This window comes from Syngnathus acus, chromosome 19 (assembly GCF_901709675.1).
Source record: "Syngnathus acus chromosome 19, fSynAcu1.2, whole genome shotgun sequence".
Classification (NCBI taxonomy): Eukaryota; Metazoa; Chordata; class Actinopteri; order Syngnathiformes; family Syngnathidae; genus Syngnathus; species Syngnathus acus.
In genome coordinates, this window is record NC_051103.1 from 5,514,773 (window position 1) to 5,541,558 (window position 26,786).

The 26,786-nt window shown below is 47.6% G+C and overlaps 2 protein-coding genes across 6 annotated transcripts in view; both read right to left on the reverse strand.

Moving 5' to 3' along the window:
- Positions 1 to 577: 577 nt before the first annotated feature.
- On the reverse strand, positions 578 to 11,413 carry cdc42ep4b (CDC42 effector protein (Rho GTPase binding) 4b). Of its 2 annotated transcripts, none has more exons than XM_037277653.1 (3): positions 11,231 to 11,413; positions 3,170 to 3,268; positions 578 to 2,272 (listed from the first exon to the last, which is right to left on the reverse strand). In XM_037277653.1, exon 3 carries the CDS (start codon positions 2,113 to 2,115, stop codon positions 1,186 to 1,188), a length of 930 nt encoding a protein of 309 aa, XP_037133548.1. In that variant the 5' UTR covers positions 2,116 to 2,272; positions 3,170 to 3,268; positions 11,231 to 11,413; the 3' UTR covers positions 578 to 1,185. The 2 variants fall into 2 exon arrangements, with proteins under 2 accessions (XP_037133548.1, XP_037133547.1); XM_037277652.1 differs by having other exon boundaries at positions 3,183 to 3,268; positions 11,231 to 11,410.
- A 764-nt stretch (positions 11,414 to 12,177) lies between these two features.
- The window catches only part of LOC119137947 (protein sidekick-2-like), an 83,612-nt gene continuing 69,003 nt past the window's right edge, over positions 12,178 to 26,786 (reverse strand). Inside the window, exons 11-46 of one of the 4 annotated variants that reach the window (XM_037277515.1) lie at positions 26,332 to 26,499; positions 26,157 to 26,259; positions 25,636 to 25,812; positions 25,431 to 25,567; positions 24,527 to 24,674; positions 23,763 to 23,903; positions 23,325 to 23,506; positions 23,139 to 23,254; positions 22,875 to 23,070; positions 22,701 to 22,799; positions 22,441 to 22,632; positions 22,252 to 22,373; positions 22,079 to 22,188; positions 21,831 to 21,981; positions 21,523 to 21,760; positions 21,331 to 21,446; positions 21,063 to 21,252; positions 20,895 to 20,993; positions 20,630 to 20,824; positions 20,363 to 20,564; positions 20,180 to 20,283; positions 20,035 to 20,105; positions 19,654 to 19,786; positions 19,485 to 19,541; positions 19,314 to 19,415; positions 19,072 to 19,187; positions 18,814 to 19,000; positions 18,617 to 18,754; positions 18,326 to 18,538; positions 18,133 to 18,258; positions 17,893 to 18,057; positions 17,667 to 17,807; positions 16,916 to 17,054; positions 16,304 to 16,433; positions 14,946 to 15,002; positions 12,178 to 14,337 (exon numbers count right to left, since the gene is read on the reverse strand). In XM_037277515.1, the coding sequence (XP_037133410.1) occupies positions 13,897 to 14,337; positions 14,946 to 15,002; positions 16,304 to 16,433; positions 16,916 to 17,054; positions 17,667 to 17,807; positions 17,893 to 18,057; positions 18,133 to 18,258; positions 18,326 to 18,538; positions 18,617 to 18,754; positions 18,814 to 19,000; positions 19,072 to 19,187; positions 19,314 to 19,415; positions 19,485 to 19,541; positions 19,654 to 19,786; positions 20,035 to 20,105; positions 20,180 to 20,283; positions 20,363 to 20,564; positions 20,630 to 20,824; positions 20,895 to 20,993; positions 21,063 to 21,252; positions 21,331 to 21,446; positions 21,523 to 21,760; positions 21,831 to 21,981; positions 22,079 to 22,188; positions 22,252 to 22,373; positions 22,441 to 22,632; positions 22,701 to 22,799; positions 22,875 to 23,070; positions 23,139 to 23,254; positions 23,325 to 23,506; positions 23,763 to 23,903; positions 24,527 to 24,674; positions 25,431 to 25,567; positions 25,636 to 25,812; positions 26,157 to 26,259; positions 26,332 to 26,499 (5,402 nt within the window). In that variant the 3' untranslated portion in view covers positions 12,178 to 13,896. Of the gene's footprint in view, positions 14,338 to 14,945; positions 15,003 to 16,303; positions 16,434 to 16,915; positions 17,076 to 17,666; positions 17,808 to 17,892; positions 18,058 to 18,132; positions 18,259 to 18,325; positions 18,539 to 18,616; positions 18,755 to 18,813; positions 19,001 to 19,071; positions 19,188 to 19,313; positions 19,416 to 19,484; positions 19,542 to 19,653; positions 19,787 to 20,034; positions 20,106 to 20,179; positions 20,284 to 20,362; positions 20,565 to 20,629; positions 20,825 to 20,894; positions 20,994 to 21,062; positions 21,253 to 21,330; positions 21,447 to 21,522; positions 21,761 to 21,830; positions 21,982 to 22,078; positions 22,189 to 22,251; positions 22,374 to 22,440; positions 22,633 to 22,700; positions 22,800 to 22,874; positions 23,071 to 23,138; positions 23,255 to 23,324; positions 23,507 to 23,762; positions 23,904 to 24,526; positions 24,675 to 25,430; positions 25,568 to 25,635; positions 25,813 to 26,156; positions 26,260 to 26,331; positions 26,500 to 26,786 lie in introns of all 4 variants that reach the window. The other 3 variants (XM_037277514.1, XM_037277517.1, XM_037277516.1) reach the window with 3 other exon arrangements.

Consider the following 26,786-nt stretch of genomic DNA (forward strand, 5'->3'; position numbering starts at 1 on the left):
GCTAACGTACGACACGATTGGGTACACCTGCCCCACATTATGGATTCATAACACCCAAATCCCTCTTATTTAGTGATATATCTATTTTTAATTCTTGCATTTATCAAATAATGCTGTTTTATTAACTCTATTCCCAAATATGTAAACTCCAATCATAAAAAACAGGTATAAATAAAGTACCAACTATTCAAATTTTTTTTTCACTTACATTATCGGGCCTGTGGCATTTGGCAAAATATTTCCTTTTTCTTTTAAATCTGCAAATTGCAAAACTACAAACTCATTACTACAAAAAGAATAGCTCATATCTTGGAATAAATTATTGTGGCTGTGGCATGCACATTACTCGATAGATTAGTATTATGCAATCGACAAAATCAATAAATTAGCTCATATATATTTTTTAAATTCGACTGACAGACATGAAGATATTGTTTTTGGGTGCACGTGTACCAAAAATTGTGATGAGTAACAAGTGCATAGCACGTTAACCACCTCCACACGGCGGCCGTTCTGGTCCGTTAAATCCTGTGCTCACAGGAAGCAAATACTGTCACGACGACGTCGTTTTTTTGGGGGGGAGGAGATTCCTGCCGGAGGCCGTTCTGCTTTGCGTTAGCTAACGACGTCTACTTGGCCATCACCCAAACACATACCCAGCCCTTTTTTTGCGTGCCTTTTTTTACACTATGTCAAAGATCCCCCTTTTTAAGTGCCCTAGTTTTGAAGACTAAAACTAAAAATAGGACAGCCTGTGGACACTTTTAGATGTCAGTCTTCAGTCGGGTCGCAGGTGGGCTGAACCCTATCGCAGCTGACAAAGGTGGTCGCCAGCACATTTAGACAAACTCACCTTCAAAAGACAATCTAGAGTCTTCACATGAACCTACCGCGTCTGTGTTTTTTAATGCGGGAAGAAGAAAGATGGAAAACCTCACCCACACAGAAAAGGCTGGAGGGGAGGCCAGAGCCAAGCCTCTCACCTTCAGTCTTCTTGATCACATTCTCAGCCACAACTTCCACTTCCTGTTTCAATATGGCAATCAACCGCAGAAGCCCACCAGCTCCCCAGAGTCGTTGATGGACGAGGTTCGACGACGAGTGACAGTATTGGATGCCGTAACCGCAGCCCGATGGCCGAGTAGAGGATTGAGTTCATCCTCGAGGACGCAACGGCGCCCGGCCTTAAACTCGGATCTCGTCGTCGTCATCGTCCATGTAAGAGAAGTCGTCGCGCGGCGAGCTGTACTTGGCGCTGTCCGTGTCGTTGTGGTGGAGATACGGCGTTTTTTCCTCGGTGGTAGAACCGGCGCTGGACACGGAGCAGCTGTCCAGGTGCTGGTGGTTGTTCCTGGTGGGAAGCTCGGGGCTGTACGGCGCCACCATGACTTTCTGCTGGTAGATCATCATGCGGGGCGGCCTAGCGGGCGGCCGCCGCTCCTCGACGGGCGGGGCCTCGTCTATGAGCGGGATGTGCGCCGGCGAGCCGTGGCCCTCGCTGCTTTTGCCTTCCTCGTAGCCGAGGTCGTCGTCCTCAGAGTCCTTCTTCTCCATCACGCTCAGGATGTCGCCCAGCATGGAGGGCCCCAAGTCCACGTGGAAGGACATCATGGACTCTGCGTGCTTCATGCCGCCGCTCTTGGGCTGGGACGGCGGCAGCTCGGCGAGCTCGCCAAAGTGGCGCTCGTCAAACTCCGCGTCGAAGGTGGCGATGGCCGCCGGCCTGCCCGCCGCCTGGCTTCTGCCGCCACCCTCGTGGTGGTTGAGGTACGGCAGAGAAGTGGCGTTCTTCACAAAGGCGGCTGAGGCGGTGGGCGGCGCGGCCGCATTGTACTCGTAGCGGTCCCCGCGATTAACGGAGTGTGAGCGCTTGCTGGCGCGGAAGGTGCGGGCCAGCAGCGACGGCTTGGAAACCGGCGAGTCGTGCTTGGCTTCGGGGGGCTCGGCCGAGCGCGTGCTGAGGAAGGACGTGTCCCCGAAGGCGTCGCCGCCGCGCCCCACGTGCATGGTGTGCCGAAAGTCACCCAGAGGAGCGCTGATCATCTCCGCCGTCAGGTCGGCGCGAGAACGTCGCTTGGACTGGTTGGAGTGTACCAGCTGCTTGAGGATCGGCATGATGGCGGGAGTTGATTGCCTTTCAAGAACTCAGGAATCTTCTGGAACCTTTTTGGGGGGGGGGGGGGTCTTCGTCAAAGACACTGCACGTGCTTAATCATGTGGCCGGTCATTTTGGTCCTCACACTCAAAACATCACCTCCAAAGTTGGATCAGCCTGTGAAGAAAAGCAGTGAGTTATGCCAATAATTCATAGCACATCTTTTTCCTCATGTTGTGTTCCACACAAAAAGACTTTGATTGGTTTGTCAGAATGTTGCGCAGCTCGTGAAAAGAACCCCATGTCGTCTGACAAACGTCCTTCCTTGGATTGCTCCCTTTCTTTCTAAAAACGTTCAGAGGTGGCCGGCGCTCGCAAGCTCCCACTTTGGGCCCCTCGACTGTTGCGCAACCGGCAGGATGCTTGGAGCCGGAAGGCTCGGAGAGGGGAAAAAAAAAAAAAAAAAAGAAGCGGACCGGCATTTCTTTGGATCGTCTTACAGAGCTGCGCGCTTCGCTACGTCCAGATTTGTTATATCTCCTCCCGCCTGCCTTGTATCTGCTTAGCCTGCAGAACTTCTTTGACTTGTTGTTTCAGTACCTGCTCACAAAAAAAAACCTCAGAGGGCAAGCGCTGACAAATTAAAGCTTGCGGGCGGCTAATATAAATACGATTTAGCGGTATTAGCGGGCCACTGACTCCAGGCTCATAAAACGCTCACTCGAGAGATTTGAAGGCCCACTCGTGCGTGTGTGTGTGCTACCATTGTGCAAATGTGCAAGTGTTACTGACGGGAAAAACGGGGCTTTGTGTTTTTTTCGAGCACGGGCTGGAGCCCACGCATACATAACTGAGGGGTGGGGGGGGGGGCACAATAATAAAAACATTAGCCTGATTGCGGGAGACCCAGAGGGCTCAGCCTTGATAATAGCTAGCGTTGTTAGCGTAGCCCCTAAGCAACTTTACGCAAATGTAAATGATCATTCGTGTTAGCCTACTGATGGTAGTTACTGCAGTAGAAATAAAAGACAGAATAAACGAAGCATTTTTCAAAAGTGTGAAACACGACCTTACCAGTAACATTTACCTTATCAAATCAGAATTGTCGTGACAATTGTCTTCAGCTCCTCCCAGAGAACAGTCGTGGATATTTGGCGTCGGACAGCAAACCACCTGAAAAAGAGAAAGAAAATGAATTGCGATGGAAAGACAAAGACATTGTTGTCATTCTAACAACAACAAAAATGGTTTCATGGCAGGTGAGTTTCATAGACTTTCTTTGTTGCCAGAAGAGAGAAAAGCCTTTACGTAACCGAGCGCCCGCAGCGCCACATGACACCGACTCAAGCGGAGACGAGCGGTGACGGAGGGAGAGAGGCCATGAATGATTAAGGGCATCACCGTCGCCTCGCCTCAGCTCCACTCCATGACATCACAACTCTCATCCGCCGTGCTTGCGTAATGCCGTGGCTCGCGGCACCGCCATAAACAATCCCACACATTATATCGATTAATCGATGAATCGTTACACCCCTAGTTTCAAACTACTTTTAGGGTTTCTAAGAATAGGGTTTCTAACTAGGCTTTCGAAACTAGGGTTAGGGTTTCCGACCAGGGTTTCCAAGGAGTTTTGCCATTGCTAATTAGGGTTTCAAACTAGGGTTAGGGTTTCCGACTAGGGTTTTAAACCAAGGTTAGGGTTACAAACTAGGTTTTAAAGCTAGGCTTAAGGTTTCCAACGAGGCTTTCAAACTACTTTTAGGGTTTCTAAGATTAGGGTTTCTAACTAGGCTTTCAAAACTAGGGTTAGGGTTTTCGACTAGGGTTTCCAAAGTTAGGGTTAGGATTAGGGTTGGGGTTAGGGTTTCTAACTAGGCTTTCAAAACTAGGGTTAGGGTTAGGGTTAGACTTAGAGTTAGGGTTAGAGTTAGGGTTACTAACTAGGCTTTCAAAACTAGAGTTAGGGTTAGGGTTAGGGTTTCCGACTAGGGTTTTAAACCAAGGTTAGGGTTACAAACTAGGTTTTAAAGCTAGGCTTAAGGTTTCCAACGAGGCTTTCAAACTACTTTTAGGGTTTCTAAGATTAGGGTTTCTAACTAGGCTTTCAAAACTAGGGTTAGGGTTTTCGACTAGGGTTTCCAAAGTTAGGGTTAGGATTAGGGTTGGGGTTAGGGTTTCTAACTAGGCTTTCAAAACTAGGGTTAGGGTTAGGGTTAGACTTAGAGTTAGACTTAGAGTTAGGGTTAGAGTTAGAGTTAGGGTTAGAGTTAGGGTTAGAGTTAGAGTTAGAGTTAGGGTTAGGGTTAGGGTTAGGGTTACTAACTAGGCTTTCAAAACTAGAGTTAGGGTTAGGGTTTCTAACTAGGCTTTCAAAACTAGGGTTAGGGTTTCCGACTAGGGTTTCCAAGGAGTTTTGCCATCGCTAATTAGGGTTTCAAACTAGGCTCAGGGTTTCCGACTAGGGTTTTAAACCAAGGTTAGGGTTTCAAACTAGGTTTTAAAGCTAGGGTTAGGGTTTCCAACGAGGGTTTCAAACTACTTTTAGGGTTTCTAAGATTGGGGTTTCTAACTAGGCTTTCAAAACTAGGGTTAGGGTTTTCGACTAGGGTTTCCAAAGTTAGGGTTAGGGTTTCTAACTAGGCTTTCAAAACTAGGGTTAGGGTTAGGGTTAGAGTTAGGGTTAGAGTTAGGGTTAGGGTTACTAGCTAGGCTTTCAAAACTAGAGTTAGGGTTAGGGTTTCTAACTAGGCTTTCAAAACTAGGGTTAGGGTTTCAGACTAGGGTTTCCAAGGAGTTTTGCCATCGCTAATTAGGGTTTCAAACTAGGCTCAGGGTTTTCGACTAGGGTTTTAAACCAAGGTTAGGGTTTCAAACTAGGTTTTAAAGCTAGGGTTAGGGTTTCCAACGAGGGTTTCAAACTACTTTTAGGGTTTCTAAGATTAGGGTTTCTAACTTGGCTTTCAAAACGAGGGTTAGGGTTTCCGACCAGGGTTTCCAAGGAGTTTTGCCATTGCTATTTAGGGTTTCAAACCAGGGTTAGGGTTTCCGACTAGGGTTTTAAACAAAGGTTAGGGTTACAAACTAGGTTTTAAAGCTAGGCTTAAGGTTTCCAACGAGGCTTTCAAACTACTTTTAGGGTTTCTAAGATTAGGGTTTCTAACTAGGCTTTCAAAACTAGGGTTTGGGTTTTCGACTAGGGTTTCCAAAGTTAGGGTTAGGGTTGGGGTTAGGGTTTCTAACTAGGCTTTCAAAACTAGGGTTAGGGTTAGGGTTAGACTTAGAGTTAGGGTTAGAGTTAGGGTTAGAGTTAGGGTTAGAGTTAGGGTTAGAGTTAGGGTTAGGGTTACTAACTAGGCTTTCAAAACTAGAGTTAGGGTTAGGGTTTCTAACTAGGCTTTCAAAACTAGGGTTAGGGTTTCCGACTAGGGTTTCCAAGGAGTTTTGCCATCGCTAATTAGGGTTTCAAACTAGGCTCAGGGTTTCCGACTAGGGTTTTAAACCAAGGTTAGGGTTTCAAACTAGGTTTTAAAGCTAGGGTTAGGGTTTCCAACGAGGGTTTCAAACTACTTTTAGGGTTTCTAAGATTGGGGTTTCTAACTAGGCTTTCAAAACTAGGGTTAGGGTTTTCGACTAGGGTTTCCAAAGTTAGGGTTAGGGTTTCTAACTAGGCTTTCAAAACTAGGGTTAGGGTTAGGGTTAGAGTTAGAGTTAGGGTTAGGGTTACTAGCTAGGCTTTCAAAACTAGAGTTAGGGTTAGGGTTTCTAACTAGGCTTTCAAAACTAGGGTTAGGGTTTCAGACTAGGGTTTCCAAGGAGTTTTGCCATCGCTAATTAGGGTTTCAAACTAGGCTCAGGGTTTTCGACTAGGGTTTTAAACCAAGGTTAGGGTTTCAAACTAGGTTTTAAAGCTAGGGTTAGGGTTTCCAACGAGGGTTTCAAACTACTTTTAGGGTTTCTAAGATTAGGGTTTCTAACTTGGCTTTCAAAACGAGGGTTAGGGTTTCCGACCAGGGTTTCCAAGGAGTTTTGCCATTGCTATTTAGGGTTTCAAACCAGGGTTAGGGTTTCCGACTAGGGTTTTAAACAAAGGTTAGGGTTACAAACTTGGTTTTAAAGCTAGGCTTAAGGTTTCCAACGAGGCTTTCAAACTACTTTTAGGGTTTCTAAGATTAGGGTTTCTAACTAGGCTTTCAAAACTAGGGTTAGGGTTAGAGTTAGGGTTACTAACTAGGCTTTCAAAACTAGAGTTAGGGTTAGGGTTTCTAACTAGGCTTTCAAAACTAGGGTTAGGGTTTCCGACCAGGGTTTCCAAGGAGTTTTGCCATTGCTAATTAGGGTTTCAAGCTAGGGTTAGGGTTTCCGACTAGGGTTTTAAATCAAGGTTAGGGTTACAAACTAGGGGTGTAAATCGCGGGTTTTGTAACGATATGATATCATATCGATACAAAGAATCTCGATACGATATTTGCCGAAATCTTAAAGCCTGCTGTGATTCATTCACGATACATCACGATATAGTGCTCTACGATCGATATAGAACAATATCCTGATTTATAACAATTCATACGCAAAATCAACAAGGTACTGCAAACTCTTTACTTCGGAAATTACAAAGTGCTTCCAAACGAATGACTTGAAGCCCAAAGGGGAGCAAATTTCCTCGTCTTCTTGGACAGACACTAGCCATAGCACCAGCCCAGGAGCCGCGTAGTTGTCGGCTCCCCTTTCACGTGCCTGCTCTGCTCACAACACAACACGCCGCGCACTGCTCCCGGAAAGAGGAAGCAAGCAACAATGAACTGGATTTCAAAATAAAGTCGTGTCTAATGTCCGAGGTCAAAATCGGGCGATATAGATCGATGTTTACGTTTAGCATCGATGCCAACAAATCGTAGAGCATTATATCGATTACCGTTTTTTTCCGTGTATAATACGCAAAATTTAACTAATTTATTGTCCTAAAATCTGGGGTGCGCATTATACATGGGTACAATTTTTTTTAAATTTTAAAAAAAATATTTTTTTTTTTTTTTATTTTATTTTTTTTTTTTTTTAAGAAAATCATGGTACTGGTACGAGTATTGATTTATGTATTGTTCTCTTCTTGTCATGTTGTGAAAGAATGTGGGTTGAATAAATACCGAAAGAACAATAGTGTGTTTGTACTGTGCTCTGGTCATTTCGTCAAAGAAGGGATAATAGTCCTCTTCTCTTCTTGACTGACAATGAATGTGATAGCTTAATACAATCAGCAAATAACAAAATGCGTATTACAGGTAATGTTTTATTTCACAACACTTTGCCTTGTTCCTTTCGTCTCTGCTGTTCACTTCAAACACGCTCCATACGAACGCAATGCTCTCGTATCAGACGCTTGCTCGATCACCTGCTCGTTTGCTGTCACAATGTACCCTACACAAATCCGAAACATTTGTTGCGGCTCCGAGTCACGACGAGGGGCAAGTTTTCGTTTCCAAGGGTGTTATTATTCCTCTTCAACGTCTCTCCCATACAGAGCCGCCTTTTTCACATGTCCGCACGTCACTTTCCTCTCTTTTCATCTGATCGCGGTGGTGCCTTTATGGGCAGTCGGAGAAATCAACGGCAACAAAAAAAATACATCCAGCCTAGTTAAGACCATACCAAAGACTATAAAAATGGGACCCATTGCCTCCCTGCGTGTGTGACGATCATTGGGACTTAAAAAAAAAATATATAAAAAAAAAAAAAATAAATAAAAATAAAAATTGGGTGCGTATTATACATGGGTACAGGCTTTTTCCCAGCATCAACATGCCATTGTTAGGGTGCGTATTATACATGGGGGCGTATTATACACGGAAAAAAACGGTAATCGATGTGTATCGATGAATCGTTACACCCCTACACACTAGTCATGAGGCAGCATCATCGTAAAATCTCCCGACATAGAATTACTACGCAGACAACCTTGGCTTTATTTAACCTCCAACAAACAAGCCACAGTGCTGCACTTTGTCAGACAGCCTTGGTCCACAACATTGACATGCAAATTAACTTCTGCGGCTTGAGGACAACAATAGTGGTTTCGTCAGCGGGGCCTGGCCTCTGACAAAGGGGAATTTAATTTGTCTCCAGTTGACCAATGTCAAGTGGACTGGACATCAAAACAACAAGCGCCATCTTAGGCAGATGGACAATGTTTCTCAATCATCACACAATCGTTGTCTCGTTGAGAGAAACAACACCATTTATGGTTTGTTCCTGCTCATTAATGAGATTCAAAAGAACCCGTTCTTCCGGTTGGCCTCCATGCCAGACGGGAACCTTGGTGCCACAAAAGCGTGTGTCAAAGTAACCAGACAATGGAAATTTAAAGATAATAAGCGGAGCGTGCTTATTCACGCGGGTGTGACACTCTCTTTCCAGAGAGGTGAACAAGTCTAACATGTGAACACGCAGAACCACTTCATGATTCAGGCATGCAAAAGCTGCGCGTTGCTGGGCCGGATGCGCACGTGCGCCATGTTTTGCATGAGGGGTTATGTTAGCAAATAAAGTCAACATGTTGTTGGGTTGACCCCTCCCGACCCTACCCACCCCGCCCCGGCCTATGGCAAACCACTGGCTCACTATCCTCCACCGGACTCCAAAAGGCTTTTTTTGGCCGCTTTCCCGAACGGTCGGTGGGACACAATCACCACCTGACAGGCTTGAAAATGATTTCTCTGTGTTTCCAGCCAAGCTGGCCTTTTATGAAGCGCTTATTCCTGCATGACTGGACAAAGTGTTTGGTGTCCTGTGCTGTGCTGAGCTGGGTGGGCATCCGTGTCGTGTGCAGGCCAAAAACAAACCTAAAGAGATTACGGGCGACGGAGTTTCTGGATCATAAAACCCTCAATTTACGGGACCCCCCCCCCCCGGGACCCCCCCCTCCAAATAAAAACTCTTCTCCCTAGACCTACCGGACAATTCAGTTGTACGATAGCCCAAGAAAAGAGCACAGATTGAGGAAGGGGGGGCAGTGGTGAACTCTCATTACAGCTTCTGCGCAGGGATTATGGCGAGCGCCCGCACACCGGGTCCCTCGCCGCGGCTCTTTTGACAAATGGAGAGCATTCATGCGAGGGCCCCTCGGGGGCCAAGTCATTGAATTAACTATCGGAGCTGCTGGAACAGCAAAACAAAGCAGAATGAATTTCTACGACGGGAGGGGTGGAGGGTGTCGCTAGTAGTGGCTCGTTTGTTTGGCCTGTAAAATGAAATTGCAGGGAAGGTCTTGAGGAAACAAGATGTGGTCAAACATATGAAAGGTTTTCGGTAGAACTGCGAGATAAACAAACGGCTCAACCGCTTTTGGCAATTTTATCAGTGGCACAGACATGTCCTGCAACTTTGTCCCGATAGCAACATCCATTGACAAGCTGAAGGGAGACACAAAGTCTAAAGTTTGCCAACGACAGCAAACGAGTAAGCGGGCTCAAGGGTCGCCGGGGAAGGGTTACTAAAAGCCTCAATGGGGGAAACAAAAGCGTAACCAAGACGACAGACATGACACTTGCCTTTTATGTAGGTTAGCACGACACTGGCAAAATAACACCGCTTAATTTGACATTTTCATTTGGTACGCCAATTATCAAGCGAGAAAGCAGATCAAGTTGGTTTCGAGGTGTGGCTGTCAACTAAAAGGGCCTGGATTGCCAACGCAACATATCTGATCGAAAGATACGACAATTTTCCAGCAGTTAAAAACGTTTGGTAGAAATTAAGACTTTTTAAAATCAATTTAAGCTTGACTGATGGGACTTATCACAAAAGAACACTCCTAACATTTACTGTACATGAAGAACACAGCAAATATGCATCCAGGAAGAAATACCTCAACTGCACAGTAATAATTAATCGTGAAGCTATTCCCTACCTAATCGGTCTGCATACTACTGCGATTCAGAACATGAATGAATACTCCCTCTTGTCAATCTGGAGCGTTGAGCTCATGTGATCAGCGAGCAAGCTTCCTTAAAAAAAAAAAAGACTGAGCTGTAAAAGAAAAGCCTACTCAGAGAAGGAAAACAAATCATTCGAGAAGAGATATCAATTTCCTCGGGAGCAGTGAATGGAATGATGGAAAGATTTGACCAATTTATTTAACGCCCATCCTTCAAATTTGGTAGCCTTTGAACAATAAATTTGTCTTTGAAGGACACTTGAAAGACATAAAAGCAAAACTTCAGACCAGACCAGCATATTTTCAATTCATGGTCTGTTGACTTTTTGTGTGCTGACTTTCATCATAACAAGCTTAAGTATATCAAAACAAATGCTATGCGAGTGTAGGGGGGGGTATACAAACAAACCCCTCAAGACAAATACTTGCCTTCGCTTTTCCCACATTCGAGGACGCAAATAATCAAGTCTTCTATCTATGAATTTGAAAATGCAATCAATAATAGTGACGACTTCTACTGTGTTCGCAATAAAGATGTTTGACATGGCAAACGACCTTCTATTGTCAATTCTCTGGGCAAAGTGAGAAATGATCTCCTTGGATAATGTAGTACGTCTGGATGTGATCTTGCTGTACTTGTATGCAAAGCATTACAAGTTACATAATAAGCTGGGGGAAGTGAGTCTTCCAGCCCATCTGCCTCTGATTAAATCAGATTCTGCTCTTAGGGGGAAAACTTACTCTACTTTGGAAAAGCACTATAAATATATCAAACAAGACTCAGTAAGATCACAAAAACAGATTACCTCCACTGTTTGCATCTCAGGTCATCCGGTTAAGGCGTCATGCTTCATTTAAATGATTTACTTCAAAGAGGTTCTTTTCATTCGATTATTGTACTCTTGTCAGCTGGGGTTGTTTTGTCGACTTCAAGTGGTACATTTGATTTTTGGTTGTTTTTAAATACAACAATGTTGTCCTGACTCATGGGATATAATGAGGGGGGGTCAAAGGGGGCTTATGGATGGGCTCATTGTCTTCCTACGGCCGTGGGAGCGATGAGATTTACTGCCAATGACGTTGGAATAAAAGTGCCATTTAACTACCGAAAAGTAAATTGCAACTCAAGTTGCCACACGCGTCGTTTTGCGGTTGTTAAAAGTTCTGCAAACAAGCAGCGTGGATGATAAACAAGTCAAACTCGTTACCTTCCGCTGGCGTCCCGAGGGAAACTTTCACGGTCCGAGTTCACGGCTCGTCGAAAAGTGAAGCAAATAGATCGAAGGGACGAGGTGGACGCGGTTCCTCGGTGGGAGCAGCAGCGATTGTCGACGTGCGTCGTTCGGCGTCTTCCCTTCGCTTGTGTGTGTCACTGCGACCGCGTCCCTCCCCAGGCCTCCCCGCAACGTGCCCCCGCTGTGCTCTTAAAGGGACATGCACTTATTTTGGCCTCAGGAAGCTAGCAGCTAACATGGAAGCTAATGCCTCAGAGTTGTTTACATTTGCACAGATATTTTGTTGACTTTCAAATAATAGCTATTGCAATTCTTATACATGTACAACACAAAAATACATGTTAAGCAAACCTTGTTTTGAAGTTTTGTCATTAAAACCCTTTGTGTCATAATATTTAGCACGCTAAAGGATTGTGATGAATTTTGAAATTTCACTTTTCATTTCAACAAAATAATACAGTGATCCCTCGCTACTTCGCGTTTCGTTTATCGCGGCTTCACTACATCGTGGATTTTTTTTTTTGCAAATTAAAAAAACATTTAAAAGTCAAAATAGAACTTCTAAATTGAGGAAACATGTGTCTGACCTTTAGGACAATGTAGTATTGCTCCAAATGTTCGTTTACATTCCTTTAGAAGTCCGTTTTTGCGTGTTGGCACGATCGTGAATTAGCATCTTTCCGCTAACTCGTTAGCCTGCCCAGTACTTCTTGTTGGTGACCGTACTTCGCGGATTTCACTTATCGCGGGTGTTTTTTGAAACCAATTACCCGCGATAAACGAGGGATTACTGGACACCATTAGTGACTATTGTCTCGACCAATTCAGTTTTAAAAATGTCTATGCGTGTATTTTTCATACTTAGTGACAACAACAAAAATATTAGGATTTTTTTTAACCAACATTTACACCTGCCCGACTAAACATTGAAAAATAATTTATTTCTGAAATGTACTGTGATCATATATTCATTCTTCTGCGTGGTAAGCTTTTATCGCATATGAAACAAAATCACCCCACAGGAAAAAAAAAATACAAACAAAAATAATGACAATTCAATGACTTTGTTCGAACAAACTAACCGTCGAGTTTTCACTGTAGCATCATTACAAGTGTCCAGAGAGGTTTACAGTTTGTCGTGCTCACTCACACAAACCACACACACAGTGAATGATCTGTAAAGCTTGGGACGTGTGCTAACAAACGTACACACACACACCTGTGTACACACACTTAGAAACAAAGCAAACCAGCGGCTTAATTGATGGCGAGGCGATCCGCTGACATCATCAATTGGCAAGGGAAGTGAAAAGGGCCATAAAAGAGAAAATCCTTGGTTTTCGAGTGCCCGCCGTTGATTCCAAAGCTACTCCAAGTTGGAATATCCATAAAAGCATCCAGTAAATGTCCCCAATTCTCTGACAGATGTCCTCCATGGAATGAAAGGCATCCGTTGGAATATGGACTCAAGGTAGAAATTAATCACTCATAAATATGAGTCCAGCTGATCTTTGACATGCTACTTGATTGTTTCTCCACACACACACAGAAAACATTTGCAAGTTTCATACAATCAACAGCAATTTTTCCTCCAAAACTATTTCAGTCACCATCAATGCCGAGTGAGCACTGACTAGTCCTCTAGGTACATATATATAATATATAACTTCATATTATATATATACATAAGTATGTCTCTATGTATATGTGTATTCAAGGATTCTTGTGACTTTGTACGACATACAAAGGTAGTACCATTTGAGCGTGTGCAAACGAGAGAGGAAAAAAAATGAAATTAGTCATGCAAAAAAAAAAATAAAATACAACAAAAAGTGTGGTAGATGTATGATGTGTCCAAAAATGGTGCAAAAAGTTCCACGTTGAAGAAGTGTTGGAAATAAAAATGATGAGTTATGAAACAAAACAATGACAAAGGATCGTCACCACGTGTCAGAAAGTTGAAGGCAGTCCTAAAAGTGCCATAAATAAAAAAAATTATAAAAATTGGAGAAGCGATGTTAGCAAAGCACTAATAGCGGTTTGAGAAACTGTTTCAGAAGGTTTTGAATTGAAAGCGTTTCTGAAAGTGTGAGAGGAAAACTATTCAAGTTAAAAAAAAAATAAAACACCCCAAAAATGTGGAATAAATCATGGGTCAAAAATTTGAAGGCGATCCTAAAAGGAAAAAAAAAAAAGTCATAACGCTAAGACGAAGTGTAAGTGCAACGGACGTATCATCACCATGTGTCAAAAAGCGTCCCCAGCTGAAGGCGTTTGTAAAAAGTGTGAAATGTGGAAAAAAAAGAAAGTGCAAATCACACCAACGTCCACGTGGAGACTTAAGGAAATTCCCTTTGTCCATTTCTGATAATTCTCACATAAAAAGGAGTAAGGGGCTCCTGCGAGCTTTGGGGCCTGTTCCACCTATGAAAAGAAAATGAGAAAAAAAAAAACCAAATGATAAGAATTCATGCAAACAAAACGTGTGTTGCTTCATCACGTGTCTTGGATTTAGAAAGTATCAAGATGAAGTTTTGGAATACTATCATGATTTAAACGATGGTAAAAACACAAAACAATCAAGAAGCGGGGTGGAAACTTCCAGAAATTTCCTTAGTTTTTTTTCTTCCGGGCAATTCTCACACAAAGGAAGAGAAGCCCGCAATGGGGGCCCGTGAGCCTGGGGCCAGGCTGCTGGGTGGCCTGTAGAGGGCGCCCTGCTGGGCAGGTGGCTTGGCGCTCTGCTGGCACGGGGTGGGAGTCCGGCTGCCCTTGGGCCTGAACAGGCTGCCCTGGCCGGGCGGCTGTCCCTGTGCCTGCTGCTGTGGCTGCGCCTGGGGCTGGGGGCTGGGCGAGCTGAGTTGGGGCGGCAGAGGCGGCAGAGGGGGCAGCTGGGGCGGAGGGGCGCCGTGGTCCGGCTCGCCTGGCTCCGACTCGGCGTAGCTGTAGGCCTGCGCCCGGGAGATGCCCTTCTGCTGGCGGCGCCACGAGTTGTAGTAGGTGGGGTCGCTGATGTAGTGGTTGACGAAGGAGTGCGTCTTCTGGCGGTTGGCGTCCACCTCATACTCGCTGTCGCTGCCCTGCCAGAGAGAAAAAGGCGGCTTTTATCGTGTTGCGGAGTGATTAGCGCCGCTATAGCTAAAGATGAATTATTGGGATCCCTCGTTTGGAGCAAAAGTAAATCACACAAACATGCACACTTTGGGTGCTTTCACACTCGCGACGGAGCAGCTCGGACGTGGTTTCCAAACAACCTAGGACTTTTTTTTCCCCCTCCAGCCAATGCAAAATCATCTTCCTGTTTACAAACAAAAGAAGATAGTTATGTCAATGGGGCAGATGTGACGCATTCTTGGCATGTTTGGAATTTGTACAGCCCAAAACTGAACTGAAGCAAGGAATGGCCACAGGTATGTGAAAGCACCCTTCAAACACATCACGATGGACGCCAAGAACGATCAGAGATGGTCAAAGCGTGATTGATAAAGATGAGCGAAGCGTGCATCCCAAAAAAAAGCAAGATGACACCCGAGACGTTCAACAACTGGACCGCCGCTCGGGATCTTTACACCCAAACCGGGTCGGTACACAAAAGAAGTCTGGAATTGGATGGGAACTAGCGAGAGGAACCGGTCTGGCTACAAACACTTGAAAACAAACAAAAGCAGGCAGCCGACAGGAACCTCACCAAATGCAGGGGAAGTGTATGAAGACCACCTGTTCCGTATGAAAACACCAGCGCCTCCTATAGGTGAACAAAACATTTTTTTTTTTGAAACAGCACATTGCTACATTAACACAGACTTTCCTTTTGATTAACCGGCAACTAGCTATTATTTTAAACAGGTTGGGATGGGCGAGACATTTAAAAAGAATGGGACGATGAGGTCAAGTACCCTTCACGGAAGTGGGCGGAGCAACTTTGAAACCCAAGTACTGCTGCAAACTTTCCCAGCCCCCGCCGCCTAACAGCCTGATCTGGCAAGCGGCCCTTCCCCCATCCCATCTCATCCCAAAAATCACCATAGCCGCTCGCTCAGTCCTTTGTCTTGCCGAGTTATGGATTATAGAAGCGGGAGGGGGTTGCCGTCGACACTGCGGGGGTCACCCGAAGCCCAAATTGTTTTTAAAAGAAATATTTGCCACTGGGTTGGATTATAGTGCCAGACTATTTGAATAAGGGAGAGGGACGATTTACTTCATCACGGCACAAACGTGATGTCATTTCCATTAAAGTGGATCTCTACAGCGTGTGCGTGTGTGTGTGACTCAGTGAGATCATCTCTATTTGCTCCACGGCGAATGCTCATGTCTAAAAAAGGCACGCACAAAAAGTGTCAAGCGCGTAGGGAGAAGCGGAATTCAAAAGACGAGACTTCCTTCGGGGGGAAAACCCTCCGAGATCATTTGGGAGATTTTGGATACGGAAAATGCAAATAGCAGGAACGTCAGCCAGGTTGGTGAAACGCCGAGGGAAAGCGCCGAAAACTCCTTTTTGAGATGACTCATTGTGGGGAAAAGTGAGAAGCCCATTTGAAGAGGGGAGGGGGGGTGACGAGAGAGGATTTAGGGGGGGCTGCGGAGTTCATACCAAGAATGTTCCCCCAAAACAATTCTTCCACCTTGACCCTTGGTCACTCGGCTAACCAGAGCGCAAGATATTTCACCACAGAAAGAAAATGAGAGACAGCCAGGGCCCGACATAAACAAGAACAAATATGCATGGAAGACATATGGGAACAAAATATTCCAAAATAACACGGTGTGTGGGAAATGGGAATAAAGATGAGAGAGAAAGAGATCTGGAATTGACGGCCACTCTGGCTCAGCAGATGTCAAGAAACACAATGAGCTACAATCTATTTTCACAGTGTTCGCTCCCACAACGGCGCAAACATCCCTTTTGTGTGCTGACAAACTTGTGCTGAATGACAGGGGGAAAAAAAAGGATAACACAAAATACTGCAGTGCTGACAATGCAGAGTGGCGTGCGCACACGGACGTGATGAAAATCATAATTATATTTTAAAAAGACGGCTAGAGTACCTGCGAGTCCGAGATTTCAGAAGGTTTCTCCGTCAGGCTGCTGCTCTCCACGGGGATCAAGTCGTTATACTTTGTGCTCACGTCTTCGTCGGAGTAGTTGAGACTGCCTGGACTTGGCCTGGGAGGAGACCTGCATTAAAAAAAAAACACACATTTGGTGAGCTTCATAAATCAGATCTCAACTGCTGACCACCAAAAGCACTGAGCAAGGAAGAAAGGCCCCCTTCAGGTGGTCCTGCTAAACAAACCTAACCCTCACCCCCTTCTGACACGTGTTGACTTTTCCCAGCTGCATGTGGAGAAGTGGCATGAGTAAAAACACACACACACTTGTCCAAAAATTGACCGTCCGTCCTTCCCTCCATCCCACTTGATGATGAAGAAAGTGGGCAAACATTGACAATGTCAATGAGATGCCAAGATCTGAACTTCCCGCTGCGTTTGAAGCCCTCGCTAATCGGAATGAAATCAGTCGTAAACACCGCCCTCCTGTCCGACACGCCTCAGAATTAGCCGGACTACGGCAGGATTAAGAGCCTTGTTTGAATTGGGATCAAGACGTTAATCCGTAATCACCGGGGGGGATTCCAAAGTGCCGTGGCACCGACCGACCTGGTGTAGACGCCGTTCTTCCGGCAGAAGGAGTTCTTGACCGACAGCCGGCGGTTGTTGAGCTCCAGGGCGGGGAAGCGGCCCTCGTCTAGGCTCACCATGTCGCCGTGTGTCAGCGCGTTGCAGTTGGCGTTGTTGCCTGGGCATACGTACAGAGACACTGTGTGACCACAGGCCCGGGGCGAGACGAGACCGTTAGAGATGTTGTCTTCTCTCGTGCGAGCAAGAGGAGAACTTGCGTAAGCAAGAAAAAAAATGTTTACAAAATTGGAACGTACAAGAATGAAGCTCATGATGGGCAATAAAATCTAAACCCGTGTGTTAGAGGTTAGAAACATTCTTGGCGAACGCCGCAGTCGCTCTGGGGTGACTTAAGGTCAACTGGCGGTTACACACAAGTATGTGAGAAAAAAAAAATAACACCAAAGCCTGACACGGAGGCATTTGTGTCAGGAGCGAGATTTTTCTACTGTCAGTCAAATAGACGGGCAGGAAGTGACCCTGCTGGGGCAACGCCACCCAAGAAATGCTGAGCGAGGCCAAACACACGGCAATTGCCAATGAACAAGTTCCGACCTTGCCCGACTGAATCTTTTCACCGACATCTGGTTTGGGACGGATTTATGGAGGAGTTAACTGCTCGTTAAATAAAATCAACATGAGAGCAAAAATGTTGGATTTTTTTCTCCCGAGGGCAAGTAAAAAAAAAAAAGTCGTAAAGCAACCTGGCTACCGTGCGGGCGGGCCTCACCTGATTCTGACTTCTTTGCATATTTCTTGCTCTGTCCTCGGATAATGAGGATGAAAACCAGCAGGAGGATGAAAATAAGCCCCACCAGGGCGACCACCACCAGGAACCACCACTCCTCGTAGAAGGGGGCCACTTTTTGGGCTGGTGGAAAACAAACAAAAAAATAAAGAAATAAAAATGTGTTATTTTTCTTTCACTTCAAGACACTTGGCAGAAAGGCACTCACCAGATATGGAAGGAGTGGGAAGGCTCGGCGAGCCGTAGCCGTAATCGTTGACGCCGATTACCCGGAAGTCGTAGCTGACGCCTTGCTTCAGCATGTCCATGTTGAACGTGTGCGACGTCACTTCCTTGGGGATGTCCTTGATCAGGATGTCCCACAGACCTTCATCTGAAAAAAAAAAAAATGGTCCAGGCTGATCAATACGGCCCAGGGTGGCGGTGGATGGTGACCCTAAAATCTCACCAGAAGGCCTGGCCTCGATGACGTAACGTGTAATTGGAGCGCGCCCCGGGTCCCCGCTGGTCCAGTGGATGGTCAGCGCTGATCCATAGCGAGTGATAAAGGGGTCCCCTGGGGATCCTGGTGCTCCTGCGAAGCCATCCCAAAAACCATTGAAGCATTTTAGTTCAACAAAAAGGATCCAAATTTGACTTACCTTCCCCAGGGCCGGTGGTGATGTTGGCCTCCACTTCGGGCCCGTACACAAAGGTCCTGGCGCGGATGCGGAAGTTGTACGTGGCGCCGTCGGCCAGGTCCTTCAGCTTGACCCAGAGCGGGCCGCCGGCCTTCACGTCCATCATGACGGTCCGACTGACGCCCGGAGGGGAGGAGGGGGAGTGGAGACAGTCGGCGCAGACCGCCGAAGACTCTGCGCGAACACAGTTACAGAACTTGAGATCCAGAAAGGTTGGCTCTGGATTATTTTTTTTTTTTTTAACATTTATACCGTCAGCGGGTGCGCAGGGCTCATAGACCAGACGGTAGCCCTCGATGATGCCGTTGGGCAGGGCGGGCTCGCCCCACGACACGTTGACTGAAGAGGTGGTGAGCTCGCTGAAGTGGATGAAGCTGGGGGCGCTGGGGGCTGAAACACCAACATAGTCAAGTTTTGAAACTTTCTTCAAGGGAACAAGGTTGATTTACCTGCTTGTTGGGTGCGCCCTCTGATGGCGGGGCTGCGTGGTCCGTCCCCGGCGGCGTTAAAGGGGGCCACGCTAATCATGTAGCTGGTGTAGCCGGTCAGGTTCTTCAGCTTCACGCCTCCCTCGGGCATGAACAGGGTCCGTAGACGCTCCGTCTCGTTCTTTCGTTGGGACTCCCAAAAGTAGACCTTGGTGGGATGAGTTACATTACGGATGAATTTGAGCTTTTTAGATTTTACATCATTTTGTTTTTTTTTACCTTGTAGCCTTGGATGTCGCCGTTTTGAGCGCTGAGCGGCGGCGGTTCCCACGTGACGTCCAGCTGGGTGGCGGTGGCCGACTGAACGGCCACGTTTTGCGGTGGCGCCGTGGGAACTAAATGCCATCGCACCACATTATTAGGAACCGACATTAGCTTGAATGATATGGAGCAGAAGTAGGCACCTGCTACACTTCACCAAAGTTTGCCCGCCTCTGATTTTATAAATTGCACGCACACACCTGCTTCTCCGACAAAAACCTCCTGGGGCGGGCTGGTGGGCCCCTCGCCCACGGCGTTGTACACGCTCATGCGGATCTCGTAACGCTTGTGCTTGCTCAGCTCTGCGGCACCACATAAGACTCATCAAAACTTTGACCAATACATTTTTTTTTCTTTGCTGTGAAACTTACTGTCCAGCTCGAACTGAGTCAGAGAAGCGTCGCTCAGATTGCGGATGCTGTAGGGTGCTGTAGGTGAAATATTTGATGACATTGAGATTTTCCACACAGCACAGTGAGGAGAGGCCTTCTGCCACCTAGCGGCCAATCGTTTAAATGCAGCCCTTTGTTTTAGTCTCACCCGTGAGCTCGGCCCAAGCTGACATACTGTTGATGGCGTGGAGGGCGTAACCCCGGAGACGGTCGTACAGCAGCTCTCTGTAGCGGATGCGGAAGCCCAGCAGGATGCCGTTGATCCTCTCCTCAGGGGGAGGCTGCCAGGAGGGAAGGGTTCGGGTGAGAAAACAAGCGCCCCCTTTGTCATTGGAAAAAAATGCTAATGACTACATAAATAGCTCATTTTAAATGATGCAAACATGATTTTATTACTCTGCTTGGATTTTAAATGAAAAACATGCTACAATAAAAATTAGCCCAAAAAAAACTAAATCAAAAATATGAATTAAAAACTAAATTCAAATTTCAATAAATGAAAGAATAAAAAGTATTCAGCTTCTCTTACCTTCCAGCGAATCAGCACTGACGTGGTGGTGTGGGGCGTGACCGAGAAGATGACAGGCGCTTCGTCTGGCGCTGGCGGGAGAGCGAACGATGGAGTGGACTGAGTTGCATTTGGCTCAACCGCTTACTTTTGGCGCACCGCCTACCATCCTGCAAGGTGGTGATGGCGTCGCTCTCCTCGCTGTATTCACTGTCGCCGATATCGTTGGTGGCTTTCACCCGGAACTGATAGGACGTGAAGGGCTTCAGCCTTGGCGACAGAAAGCACATCATCACATTTGGGCTTGAGTATCCCCCCAAAAAATGCCATGAACTTTTTCGGGGAGAACCTGGAGACGACATAGGAGGTGGTGTCGTGGTTGACGGAGGCCGAGTGCACGGTCCAGTTGTTGTCGGGGAGCTGGCGCAGCTGTACGGTATAGTAGCGCACGGGCGAGAGGCCGTCGCTACCGGGTTCCCACGACAGCAGGACGCGGCGGGCGCGCACGTCCTTCTGAGGCACGCTGGGGCGGCTGGTGGGCTGCGGACGAGCTAGGGGCAAAAGATGAGCAAGATATGAGTTTTCTTTCCGATGAAAACCCTTGACCTCACGTTACCTCTTTTCTCAGTGGTGACCACCAGCGCCTCGGCCGCCTTGCCCCAGCCCTTGCGCGTCTGCGCCGTGATGCGGAACATGTAGACGCACTCGGGTTTCAGGCCGTAGACGGTGTACTGGCGGGCGCTGGGGATGAGCACGTCCACAGTGGCGCTGTTGCCGTTGGTGGAGTTGAGGTGGTACGTGATCTGGTACGCTAGAAAGAGCATAGCCAGTTTAATTAAAAGTGCTTCCCGAATGCAAATAAAAAAAAAATCCTTCCTCACCTAGGATAATCCCGTTGGGTTGAGAGGGTGATTGCCAAATCAGACGCACCGAAGTGGTGCGCACCTCCGGAAACAGGATCCCCATTGGTGGTCCAGGCACTGCGGGAAGGAGATGACATCACCTTTCAATATCCACACAGTAATGGCAGAATAAGAGAAGAACCCTACCGTCGTCTAGAGTTCTCTGAAAGATGGGCGGAGAACTTGGCCGCCCGTCTCCTACGCGGGTGAACGCCAGCACCTGGATCTCGTACAGGACGTATTTGCCCAGACCCGTTAAATGGACGCTGTGCGTGGCGTTGCCTTCCACCATCCAGAACCGGGGGCCGGTATCTGAGTCCTTCTCTTTGTACACCACCTGCCAAATGGTGGAGAAATTGCATGGAGCTGTCACGCAGCTGTATCTCAGTCACATAAAAAAAAACCTTGAGCAGACCTTGTAGCCTAAAATGAGTCCATTTCGGTCTGGCTCGGGTACTTCTGACCAGCGCACCAAAACACTGCTGGAGGTGGTGGCAAAGGCGGACACATTGGTGGGCCCGCAGGATGGTACTGGACAACAAACATTTAAAAAAAATGAACACAAATGCGAAGCACATATTAAATACAAACAAGCAGCTAGCCTCACCTGACTCCCGGGTCCGGCCTTTGATTGGCTGGCTCCACGGTCCGAGCCCGATGCCATTGAGGGCCTGCACCCTCACCTCGTACTCGGTCCATTCCTCCAGATCCTCGATGGTAAATTCTCTCTCCAGGCGGTCCGATATGGCCTGGGTGAGCGGGCGACCCGACGAGCCCGCCTTGGAGTACTGCACTCTGTAGCCCACTTGTTCCGCGTTACCGTTATACTCCCACTCGGGTAGAGGCTGGTGAGCGAGCGAGGGAGTGAAACGTGAATGAGAGTCTCCAAACTTGTCAAATATCTCATCTAGTTACCATCCATCTCAACCACAGGCTGGTCTCACTGGCCGTGCGCAGCGTGACGTTGGCCGGAGCGACGTCCGGAGGGGCTGGAAGCGTTTGGATCTTCCTGGAGGCTTGACTCGGGGGGCTGCTGCCCACGATGTTCACCTGACGCATGCGGAACCTGGCCAGTCAATTAGAATGACACACACAATTAAGATCAAGATGCTTGAGATCCAGAACCTGGCCTGAAACCCAAGCCATGTGTGGTGCGTTCCCACCTGTAGAAGGTGTACGGATTGAGGTCAGGAACCTCCAAGGAGCGAGCGTCGGGTAGATTAGACACCTGGTGGACTGTCACCCAGTCCTCATTGTCTCCCACAACACCCACCTAAGCCCACCAATATGGTATTAACGTGACAAACACAATCCAAAGAAATGCCAGCGAGCTCACCTGGGCCTCCACGTGCCAGCGGGAAATGGAGGTCTTGCCGTCGTAGCCCGGCTTGAAGAGCAGGTTGACGGAGCGCGGGCCAATGTTGGAGATGGCGATGTTGGTGGGCGGGCCAGGAAGCTCTGGGAGGTATCGGGAAGTTCAGATCATAAAATACAGCAAATGAGCACTGGCGGCTGGTCGACTGACCTGGTGGGACGCCCGAGGAGATGGTGGAGGATGAAAGCAGGCCTTGTCCCTTGGATGTCATGGCGGCCACCTCGATGGTGTACGTGGTGAGCGCGGTGAGGCCGGTGACGCGATACTCCAGAGTGACGCTCGGCAGGTAGTGGGTGACCCTCGTGTTGGTGCGGTTGAACTCCTCCCATGAGATGCGGTAGCCTACACAATGTTGGTCACACACACATCAGAAAACGCCCGTGTGTGTGTGCGTGTGTGTGTGTGCGCACCGGTGAGAATGCCGTTCTTCTCGCTGGGTTCGCTCCAGCTAACTTTGAGCGATGTGTCAAGAATCTCGGTGAAGCTCAGGTGGCCGACGGCGCCTGGCGCTGAACGCAAAAAGACACGCTTAGTTTTTTTTTTTTTGGGGGGAAAAGTGAAAATCATAAAAAAAGAAGACTTACTGTCCTCATGCGTCATAACAAGTTTGGGAGGGCTGCGAGGTCCGTCGCCCGGCGTGGTGAAGCACAACGCTGAGGTGTAGTAGTTGCTGAACTTCTTCAGGCCCGTCACGTAGCCCACGTGAACGCCGTCTTGGAAGTTGGGCCGCGCCGTCACCATCACGCTCTCACGTTCCTTGCCGGGCTCCCACGCGTGCAGCTGAGGTTTTGGATGACGGTTTGATTCTCAACATTCACGTCAATTTTTGAATATGAACGACCGCTGACCTTGTAGCCCTGGTTGATGCCGTTGATGAACTGCGGGTTGGGCGCGGTCCAGGTAAAGCGGATCGCTGTGGAGTTGACGGCCTCGGCCTGCACGTTGCCCGGGGCGATAGTGGGCACTGGAGTGGCGAGAAAAAAATTGATCTACCTCGATCGATCGATAGCCGAATAGACAGAGTCTCCGATTACCTCCTTGCAGGGTCCACTCTGTGACTTTGTGGCTGAAGGCTCCCAGGCCCGCCCCGTTGTAAGCGGCCACCTCAATTTCGTAGTTGGTCCAAATGATGAGGTCCTCCAGCAGCAGCGTGGTCACGTCCGGGCTGGAGATGTTCTTGATCTGATAGTCTACCGGCAGCCCCGTCAGGCGGTACCTGACAAAAATACATGACAGAGTGATGCTGTGCAGTACCACAGACTCCCGGGTAGGGGGAGACAAAGCACCAATAAAATGAAACATGTTTGAACCCCCTGAAAATGATTAAGTGTGTGTATAAGCTATAAACAATTTCCATAAAAAAACGGTGGGTGGCTTCCATCCATTGTACCCCCCCCCCCCAAAGTAAAAACACAAAACAGTCACTTGCCAATCAAATGAAATTGAGCAGTAAATGAAAGTCTCCGTCTTACCGGACCGTGTAGCCTCGCAAGATGCCGTTCTGGTGGCTCTCGGGCGGCGGCTGCCACTGGATCATGATGGACTGGTTGGTACGACCGCTGGCGATGACGTTCTGAGGAGCAGCGCTGGGGGGCTCCTCTGGCAACGACACGCTACAACACACAGCTTGGTCAAGGTTACGAAAAGTTCCAAATCTGAAAATGTTAAGGCTTCTCTTCTAAAGCTAATAAATGTCAGGAAAAGCCAAGGAAGAAAAGAGACCAACTGTAATTCATCAAAAGCACCTTAACTGAGAGCAGATGCGCCAATGACTCCAAATGAACTCCATTTTGAATGTGATTGATGACTTCCGAACACATGCCTGGTTGTGCAAAAGGGGTGTGTAGACTTGTGCAATACATCCTCTCGTGTTTGTTTTTACTTCCCCTCTCGAAAAGACTATAATTGTATTATTTTGTAATTGAAAGTAATAATTACATATCCTTGACTTAAGACTAGTTTACCTTTTGCGTTTACATTTTTACGATTTTAAAAACTCTGGCAGTGTACGAGATGACAACTACATCAGACTAAATTGTTTTTTGTCTCGTGGGTTCACTGCGGCGTGTTTACGAGTACAAACGTGTTTTGTTTGTTTATTTGTGTGTGTCACCGACTCATGACTGAAAGGATCAGTCAAAGCGGTTGCCATGGAAACAGGCTTGGCTATTTACCGCAAAGTTTTCAACTCTAAGTCCGTTAACCTTTATGACTACATTATGGGATGGCAGCTCACCGCTCCGTCTCCTTGCTGAACTGGCCCTTGCCCACGTCGTTGACGGCGCACAGGCGGAATTGGTAGGAGCGCGCCGGGATCAGGCCACTGACTGTCACCGCGGACAGTTCGGGTTCGATGCTGGCCAGCAGGATGGCCCAGGGAGCGTCTGCAAATGACCACATCACATCATCGACACTGAGTTATTGTTTTCCTCCCAGCATATTTTTTCTAAGCATTTTTTTTTTAATCATAATTTGATTAAAAAGATTTACAAAAATAAAAACATTATTATTTAAACAAACAAAAAGAGTAATGCGCGTACTAGTAATATTGTTTTGGGAGGTTAATTTTTCACAAAATGAGTCTTTAATTAAAAACAATACAGTCCTCACGTTTGCCAATCAAGCGGAATTACTTTGAGAAATAAAGTTCAAATGTGAAAGGGGGGGGGGGGGGGAAACAGCTCTGATGAGAATCAAGGCAAATATGTATATTTAGAGTTGAACTCCTCGAATAAAGTTAGTTTTCTGACGACATGCCTCACGCCTCTTAGCAAGTGAGCGTCGTGACGATGGGCCTGCTGTGCGCACATCAGCGAGAATATTCAACAACTCTCACGCAACGACGCCGCTTTTGTGTCAAGGCACTTTGTCCCCCCCCCCCCCCCCCCCCCCCATAGCAAAAGTGATGGACGCCCTTAATGACCAGTACTGATCTTAAATTCTTTTTCAACTTCCTGGTGGGGCACACGATGCGCTAAAAGGGTGACGACACAGCGGCGTGACGGCTTGAAATACAAAATAGGACAGTAGCTTTGAGGAAAAAATGTTTATCTTTGGGACTTTTTTAAGTGTTCTGTTTGTTTACTGCGACAAGTTTTGATCCAAGATGTCGTTTGCAAACTAGGCCGAGAGTGACCTACTGTTCTCAGACACCTCCAGGATGTAACGCATGAGCGGGCTGTTGCCGTCGAAGGCCTTGGCCCAGGTCAGGTCGATGGCGCGCCGCTCCGAGCCGCTCAGCGCAGCCGTGGGGTTCTCGGGCGCGTGAGGCAGCTGTCTGTGACATGAACACAAATGACCTACAATTACCTGGCGACTTAATCCGATGACCCGGGTAATAGTCACCTGACGCGGAGGTGGGCGCTGCGGGAATCGTTGCCGCCCACCGAGGTGACGCGGCAAGTGTAGGTGCCGATGTCGCCCGACCACGTCTGGGAGATGTGCAGGGTGCCGTCGGCGTCCTGTTGCACGCGCGGGATGGCGTGCACGTTGATGGCCACGCCCTCTTTTTCCCACACGTGCCTGCGCGAGGACGATTTCAAGCAACACGATGTCAATCCGCTTTTTATATTTTTACAGATTATGAACAATTCTAGTGTATTTTGTTCCTTGAGGGGATTTTATGACTTTTTTCATGATAAAAAAAAATATTTCTTTTATTTGTGACTTTGCAGGGTTGAGTTTGGTACTATTTTATGGCTGCATAGCGCGTTGCAAACAAGATGTAGCGGTAAACACCGGGGGTCTCGCGTTTGCTCACTTTTATTCAGCGCTGAACTGTGGAGTTACTTGATTCCGCAGGGCTTTATAGCATCCGCCTCAGCAGGTCGCTCGCTGAATAAAGCCGTTTGAATGCGTCGGCTTACCTGACATTCACGCTGGGATCGTGCGTGACACCGCAGGTCAGCGCGGCCTTGGTGCCTTTGATGATGCTCTGGTCCTGCGGGGGTGTCGTGATCCGGGTTCGAGCTGAGGAGTCGGCGCGGCAGAGATGAGACAATGTTCCGGAACCACGAGAAGCAACACCGCTCTTGCGCTTACCCCAGACCACGAGGTCGGCAGACGCCTCGTCGATGCCACGGGAGTTGCTGGCCATGCAAGTGTACGTGCCGGCGTCGGAGATGTGCGAGGGCGAGATGAGAAGGCTGCCCGACTCCAGCAAGGTGAAGCGGGGCAGCTGCACAGAACCGCTCGCCAGAACACGCTCCCCTGATGAGGCGACCGGGGTGTCAAGACTTTCGCAAACTTGTCGCTTCTGTGTGGCATAAATTGTTTTGACTCGGCCCGACTACTCGGCTGCAATTATTATTTTAAATGTTAAGTCCAGGGTTGAAAAAGATTTGAGGAAAAATATCAAACAGGAGTTGAATGGAAAGCCTGAGCGGAACCGGAGCGAGAAGTGGATCACAAGGAGAAACCGGGACATGTTTATCCTCATTGTGATGCAAAACAAGAAAAGCCCGGTGCGGGATAAACCTTGGGATCCAAGCCGGCTT

What these genes read in the sequence shown, in the direction of transcription:
- cdc42ep4b (XM_037277653.1), bottom strand. Translation starts at nt 2,115, where the DNA reads ATGCCGATCCTCAAGCAGCTGGTACACTCCAACCAGTCCAAGCGACGT.